Source organism: Centroberyx affinis, unplaced genomic scaffold (genome assembly GCF_046629955.1).
Source record: "Centroberyx affinis isolate AG114_WGS23_722 - 3 ecotype Tasmania unplaced genomic scaffold, CSIRO-AGI_Caff_v1 ptg005195l_1, whole genome shotgun sequence".
Taxonomy (NCBI): Eukaryota; Metazoa; Chordata; class Actinopteri; order Beryciformes; family Berycidae; genus Centroberyx; species Centroberyx affinis.
The window spans coordinates 282,124-289,877 of NW_027282584.1; the positions used below are offsets into that span (position 1 = coordinate 282,124).

The 7,754-nt window shown below is 40.5% G+C and overlaps 1 protein-coding gene across 1 annotated transcript; it reads left to right on the forward strand.

The window, feature by feature from the left end:
- Nucleotides 1–374: 374 nt before the first annotated feature.
- LOC139666913 (prostaglandin G/H synthase 1-like) lies at nt 375–7,068 on the forward strand (the record flags this gene model as incomplete). Its single annotated transcript, XM_071546252.1, has 5 exons — nt 375–503; nt 626–712; nt 2,735–2,806; nt 4,109–4,225; nt 6,928–7,068. Coding segments are annotated over exons 1-5 (424 nt in total), but the record flags the coding sequence as incomplete, so codon positions are not given.
- Nucleotides 7,069–7,754: the final 686 nt, after the last annotated feature.

A 7,754-nucleotide genomic window follows, 5' to 3' on the forward strand; every position in this document is an offset into this window, starting at 1 on the left:
GCAGGTGGAGCTAGAGCTCTTTGAAGTTCAATGCCACAGGCGGCATGGTGGAGGCTTCAATGAATGTAAGCATAGTAAATATTCAATATGTGAAGGCATAGTTTAGTTACATTTCCTATTGAGCCACATTAATGCAGCTATTTCTCTGCAGACGATTTGACTATGGCTATAGGAGCACGAGTAGCCTGGAGTACCAGCTCAAAAACTGCAGTAATAGTTTAGGATAATTTGCAATAGCCTACTTTGGATGCTGAACATTATTAAAATTGCGCAGCTGGAAGGAGGGAACAATTAGTTACTGCCCATTTTTGGCACGTTACATATAAGCATAATACTCGGTGGTAGTTTGGTTTACCACGCAGTGCTAATTGCTTCTTAGATTAAGCTGCTTATTAGAAACGGAATGACACTGTATTAGTGATTATTCATTTATGATTAATCCCAACTTGTAAGTCAACTTATACTTACATGTCATAAACCAAAGGTGTTTTCCATCATGAGAGGTGAGGCAGTTCTTCTTCTAAACCGTTTCTGCTTTTAATGCTTTAAATAAATAAATGTACGAATATAGGCTTTTATACTACACTTACAATGGGAAAACGTGCTTTTTTTGTTTTGTTTTTAGAGCTAAGCAGTGTGAACATCTGGGTATTTATCCTCCTGTTTCTGGCGGGGATGTCATCATCCTCCTGGGAAACCGGCTCAAGTGATGGTAAGCAGATTTATATTTTCACCTTATCCTTGCTTATCTGCACGGCTGATAGCTGTTTTTAGATGGAGGGTGTTGGGCAGAGGGAGGGAGCGTTGATGTTAGGTTATTTGTTATGAGAAGTTTTGCATTCAGGGGCCAGCTGCTTTGTCTGAAGATTGATCTAGTCAATTTAGACAAATATAATACAAGGTAGCTGCTTGCTAAAAAAAAAAAAAAAAAAAAAAAAAGAGGCTTATTTTAATCCAGAAAATTATCAGCACGGTCCATAAACTAAACCTCTGTCCTCTCAAACTCATTTCTGGCCCAAATAAGGGATTCCGGATCCCGCTTTTTCAGTCTAAGGTGAAAATGAACAAAGCTGTAAAATGATTGCTTTTAACTACATCCAAAGCTAATGTTTACTATTTTTGCTTTGGGTCCTCTATTATGTATTTTTTATTTGTTAAGGTGGATTCTGATGGGCTTTGAAGCTACAGTGAAAAAAGAAAAAAAACATCTAGCCAATTAGCCTACTTAGCTTAGCATTTCAGCATTTTGTGGCTTTGTCACCAAAGCAACATCTGCACCATGGTTGTTAGCAAAATATTTTCAAAAAATTCAGGCGTTCAAATATTTAATAACTTTGTCATATTTTCTCTCTACTTACATTATTTCACCAACTTTAAGCAGGATCCAAAAATCCTATTCATTTGCACCATATAGGCATAAAAAAAAATGGAGCCTGCAAGTCCGAAAGCCCCAAAATGAAAAACACTCTACAGTACAGTCAAGACCACTGATCTAACTTTAGCTGCTATTAAGACATTTTTGTCCAACGGGTATACCTGGATGGCAATTTACAGTACACAATAACAATTCAGGTGGTAATTTATACAACAAAAAGCCTAACTTTAATGCTCCAGGTAAATGTGCATGGTAACTTATGCAACATGTAGCCTAAATTTGGATGGGAAGTCATGCTACAGGTAAATTTCAACGGTAATCCAATAAGTAGCCCTGATTTGGATGGTAATTCGTTCTACGGGTAAATTTGGATGCTAAATTATGCAATAAGTAAATCACCCATCACTGAAATTAGTTCACAGTACGAAACAGCAGTACCTAAAACTCACCCTACACAATAAGCAAGCCCTAAATACATACAAAACAACATACAGACAACACATCCAGTGGTTTTTTATGTGAAAATATAGGAGCATTTTCCATTATCCAATAAGCATTTGTTTTAAAATGTTTGGTAAATTAACTAAGGCAAATCCCTTATTACACTTGGTATCAGTGAGCTGGATCCAAGTCCATCTACATGCAACTGGGCTCCACTGGAAGAGAACCATGCTAGAGCCAGCTGATGGTGTCACTTTGGAAGGATGTGCTATTCCTTCATTCACAGCTTATGAGGAAACTGCAGTGTGTGTGATTATCTCAATGGACTTCTGCAAGTATGAAGGAAAGACAGGAAGCCTTGTGACACTGACAGCGAGGGCTGAAGATATGGAGTCGGGGGGGGGGGGGGGGGGTAACGGGCATCACAGCAGACAGAAGTCATCACATCGCAGGGCTTAAGGCAATTTAATCAGCTTTCAATTTATTCAGCATGGGCTACAATATGACACCGGTGCTGGAAGGAGGGGAGCAATTCCAAGCTAAAAACTACTAGTGTAGGGATAACAACTTCAGTCTTTGAAATTTGCTAGTAGTAGTTGGAGATTTTGGAGGAACCAGAGTGATGATAGACAGTATGACATCATGTCTCTAAAGTCAGGATTTCAAAAACCAAAGGGGGAAAGGAAAGAGAGGAGACAGAAAAAAAGAGGGCAACAGTACAAATTGATAAAGTTGGTGTATCAACTGGTGCAAATGAAACTGATTCCATAGGCTGTTGAAACAGGGTTGACAGCCTACATCATATCCTCCCATGTATTCTCTGAGTGTTCACATTTTGCACTTTTAGTCTAAATTTAGTCAACACAAGCTAACTTTTGGCAAGTTGCTTGTACTAAATCAGATGTGCCTCGATACCAGGCCCAGCAGATTCAGCACCCCAGTCACCCCAAGATGCCCCACCCAGTGAATCAGCCTGGACTGGAGGAGTAGGTGAGCAGTATTCTCTTATTTTATCATTTAAGTTACATTTAGACTGTGAAAGAAAACAGTTTTGCATAATATAGTGGCATCCACTGTATGCAGAATGGTGCGTGCATGTCTGCACAGTATTATAGATCAACTACCAGTATGATTAGGGCTGGGTGATACGGTTGAAATCAATATCACAGTATGGCTCACGTATGCAAAATCACATGTTAAATAATCAAATGAATGTTCATCCCACAGAACCGAATGGTAATGTTTGTTACCCCCCAGAAGTTTCCCTTGTGTTTCCTTGTGTTTCCCCTTCCCTGTGTTCCCAGTGCTCCCCTGTCTGTCTCTCTCTCTCTGTCGTTTTGTTTGTGTGTGTATTGGTGTGGGCGTGGTCTCCCTTCCTCGTTCTCCTGGCTCCCGAATCTGTTCATCCTGCACAGGTGTGCAGGATGAGGATTTTTTTCTGCTCACCTGCCTCTCATCAGCTCATCTGCCTGCAGTATATCTACCCTGGCTCTTCAACCATTCTTCGCCAGATTGTTGTTTCAACGTCAGTGGTAGTTACGCTTCAAGGCCAATCTAGTTAGAACTTCTAGCGACTTTGTCTCTTCGTGTGTCCTGTGACTAACCAGCCTCTCTTATCCCAAGATCATCACCTGCCTGCCTGTCTTCCTGCCTGTCTTCCTGCCTGCCTGCTAGCAACCTCCTAGCCTCCTAGCTCCCCCTGCCTGCTACGCTTCCCCTCATCCCACGCTCACGCCAAGCCCCGCTCCTCCTCACCAAGCCCCGCTCCTCCTCACCATCACTCACCCCTGCTGCCACCGGATTCCTGTTCCCTGCCATCAGCCCCTCACCCAGATCCTCCCTTACAATAAAACCTTTTCCTTACCAACACTACCCTGTCTGTGTCCTGCGTGTGGGTCCCTCCAGTGTCCGTAACAATGTTAGGTGTGATGTCAAACAAACCTGAAATTTTCAAATAATATGCCTACCATTCCTCATTTTGTCGTTTTTTTGCTTGTTATCATCTATTCAGATAGCAGAATTGTGTGTCATGATATCCCAAAATAACCATATCCACTGAAAGATAAACAATAAACGATAATATTGAATTATTGTTAGCCCTAAGTATGACTGTATTAGACTGTATATGAAAGTATTAGACTGTAAGTCTGCAAAGGGCAAAGGAAGAGCTTAAATTGGATTAAGTTGACCTGGGATAGTGGGGGCCAAATATGATATCTTTTCATGGGGCTCAAGATCCCTGGCGGCACCCCTGTGCATTCATAACAAGATGATCTTTTCCCCTATTTGCAGTGAATCCCTGTTGCTACTTCCCTTGTGAGAACAATGGAGTGTGTGTGAGATTTGGCCCTGAAAGCTACCAGTGTGACTGCACCCGCACTGGCTTCCATGGGCAGAACTGCACTGTTCGTAAGTCAGCTCAAGTTTCCATTTCCCCTCTGTGCCCGTCCCATTTTTTCCAATGCATTGGAGCTGTAACTATCCTTTATATGCTATTAGGGTGAGAACCTGTGTAGAAACTGGGTTGGATGTTGGAGGGAAGGGGGTAAGTTGAAAGTGGATATATGGTTGTCCTTATCAAGGGGCCAATTCGCATGTTTGGGCCCACCACACCTCAAAAGAAAAAAGATCTAAGTGCAAAGGTCAGAGCCATAATACTTAATCATATTCAATAGCTATTTCTCCTTGCCTAGCAAGCCAGGAAGGAATTCATCATTTTGACTAATCATTTTCTGCTCAAAACCTAAGCCAATCGGTTGGATAATCATTTGAATCTCAACAGTAATTCAGTGCAGTCCAGTTCAGGATTGCACCACACATGATCTACTCCTCTCAGTTGTCTATTACTGAATTGTAAAAAAAAACATTTCTTGAAACAAGTGAAAACTCAGCAATGAGATGAGATCATTTCACTTGTGTCCAATACAAATCAACTTGTTTCAACAGTTTCCTTGAATCAAGTGACATTACTAATGGAGCGATCCACTTTATTTCAAGATATTGCCAATTCTGAAAACAGAATTCTTCCTTGATGAATTTATGACTTATGAGGTTGGAATTGGGTCCCTTGTTGACTCTGCTGGGAGAGCTTTGGGATCAGTTATTAACTAACTGAACGCATGTAATGATCTTGGCTATTCTACATATACCCAACTCTACGATGCATGTGTCTCCCCGATACTGAACTCTGCTGCAGGGGTGTGGGGCTTAAAAGAATCTAAAACTATAGACACCATACAGAATAGAGCTGTACAATGTTTTCTGGGGGTTCATAGATTTGCTCCAATTCCAGCAATTCAGGGAGATATGGGCTGGGTACCAAGTTCTGTACAACGAAAATGTGAAATGATTCGACTGTGGAACCGTCTAATCAAAATGGCAGAGGACAGAATAAATAAGAAACTATTTATGTGGAGCAAATCACACAGTTCTCCATGGGCAAAAGAGCTTTACTCAATTTTTGAAGAGGTGGATATGTTGTATATCTGTGCTGTAATGTTAACTCCATTAATAATAAGCTTTCACTGAAATTTGAAGAAAAATGGTTTGAAAACATTCTGTCAAAGCCAAAATTAAGGACATATGTGCATATCAAACAGAATTTTGGCCCTGAATTATATGTTACATCTCGTTTATCTAGAAGCCAAAGATCTTTGGTTGCACAGTTGAGAGCTGGTATTCTTCCTCTGGCCATTGAGGTTGGTCGATTCAAAAATATTCTGGAGGAAAACAGACTGTGTGAGCTGTGTGATTTGGGTGAAGTGGAAAGTGAGTCCCATTTTCTTTTGTACTGTACAAATTATGATGACTTAAGAGAGTTACTGTTCCATGAAATCGTTCGACAAAACCCTGAAATATCCTGGTGTTCAGATGAGCAAAAACTGGAATGGCTGTTTAATTCTGATGTGTTTAAGTTTGCTAACTTTATCTCAAAAGCCTGGAAAAGAAGGCAAAATAGATTGTTTCATTAATATTTATTTTGATTTTTCAGTAACACATAGTAAGCTTCTGTCAGTGATTTAGGAGTTCTGCCCTACTCAATGATGGTCTGAAGATCTGAAGGTGACAGATGCTTTAGTTTCTTTATTTTCTTTCTCTGTTGTTTGACAATGTATACACTGTACTCTGGTCCTGGCTTGTTTGAATTTATGGTGTCTTGTAAGCCCATGCGGGCTGGGCATACAACTGTATGCACGACACAATAATAAAATTTCATTCATTCATTCTGAAAAGAGAATGCACCGAAAACAGTGAAATTATCTCCCGCCCGTTGACAGATCTTTGTCATTCGTTTTATGGAAAACAAGCTGTTTCAATACTAATACTAGAGTGAATGACATGTTACAGTGTTGTCAGTCACATCAAAGTTGTTTTCCAAAACCCCACAGAGTCTGGTGAGGACAACAGACACACACTTTTATCCAATTCCACCTGTACTCTTTTTACAAAGAAAATAGATCAATGTTGTTTGGACCATCCATTCAAGAAACAAACCATAGAATAATAGATGAGCTTTTAAAAAGCCAAGTGACTACACATTTGCTCACAGTTTATGCCATCAATGGGAAAAGAGTAGCAGTATATTTTCCTTCATGGCTAAACAAGCAACACTCAAGCAGCCATTTTGGCCTGTTTCCCCCCAGATTCCAAAAAAATATAAGTAGCATGACTTAAAGGGAAATCAAATATTTCACTTGAAGTCCCCCCGACAGCTTTGTTCATGTTAGAATGAACATTGTGCAGCTTTTTGATCTCAGATCCTAGTAAGGTTGTGTTAGTCCCAAAATGTATCATAACATCTAACCTTATTTTTTACAGAACGCTACAAGTTTACCACCTCCAAGTTCAAGTGGAAGTGGAGTTCATTTAGTTAGCTGCAGATAAAATGATGAATTTCAGAACCGTGCCTAAAAAAGAAACAAAAGGAAGTATAGCTGGCAAGCAGATAAGGGGACTGTTGCCTTCCTTTTTTGTATTTTGGCTTGCTTTATAACTGTCAGACCCAGGGTTCAAATATAAGACTTAAAGCTTTTTTGTAATGTCCAAGCATTTCTTTTTCTTGTTTTTTTTATCTCACTTTAAATGTGTATACTCTATCTGTGTCTGTATAGCGGAGTTCTGGACCAGGATTCGCCTCATGCTGAAACCCAGTCCCGACACGGTCCACTACATCCTCACCCACTTCCACTGGGTCTGGAACATGATCAACAACTCTTTCCTGCGAAGCACACTCATGAGATTGGTCCTCACATGTAGGTGGCAGGGGCTGGGACCAAAACAGTGTTATATTACATCGTAGAAGGGCAATGACCAGGAAAAGCATTAGGCTATACAGTGTGAATGCGTCGCAGTATAGAGAAAGTATAGAGAAAGCACACACACTCTGATTCTGGTGTGATGAAAGTTGTTTTCACTCAACCAGCGGAACCAGACTGCAGCAGATTAATCAAGATGACTTGCTTACAGCTAATGTCTTTCTACCATTTGCCGCGGTTCTCCTCTGTTATGTTCACAACATGTAAATATTTGGATAGGGCATATTGGCAGGAGTTTCGCTCATATCCGTCTTGACGCATGCGGCCGTGGAGACGGGTTGTGACACAGATATTGCTGAGTTCTGGCCTGCTATACACAAGGCGTGGTGAGGTAATGTTAGTATTATGTGAGAGGCATGGGTTGTTCCCATCAGAAAAAAAAGAAGAGAGGTCAGAACGGGTTTGCCTGTAGACACACACACACTCACACACAAACACAATGATAGTGTTTGCTATTTAAATAGCAGCTGTAGCAGCTGTTCTGATGGTAAAATTTGTGTTTGTGTGTTTACACAAGATGGCCAACTTGCATTCTAAAACACTGTTCAATCAATTTATTTTGTGTCATCAGGATGTAGTAGGTCCACTTTTATCCAGAGTAACCTCCAATGATTGCAGAAGAA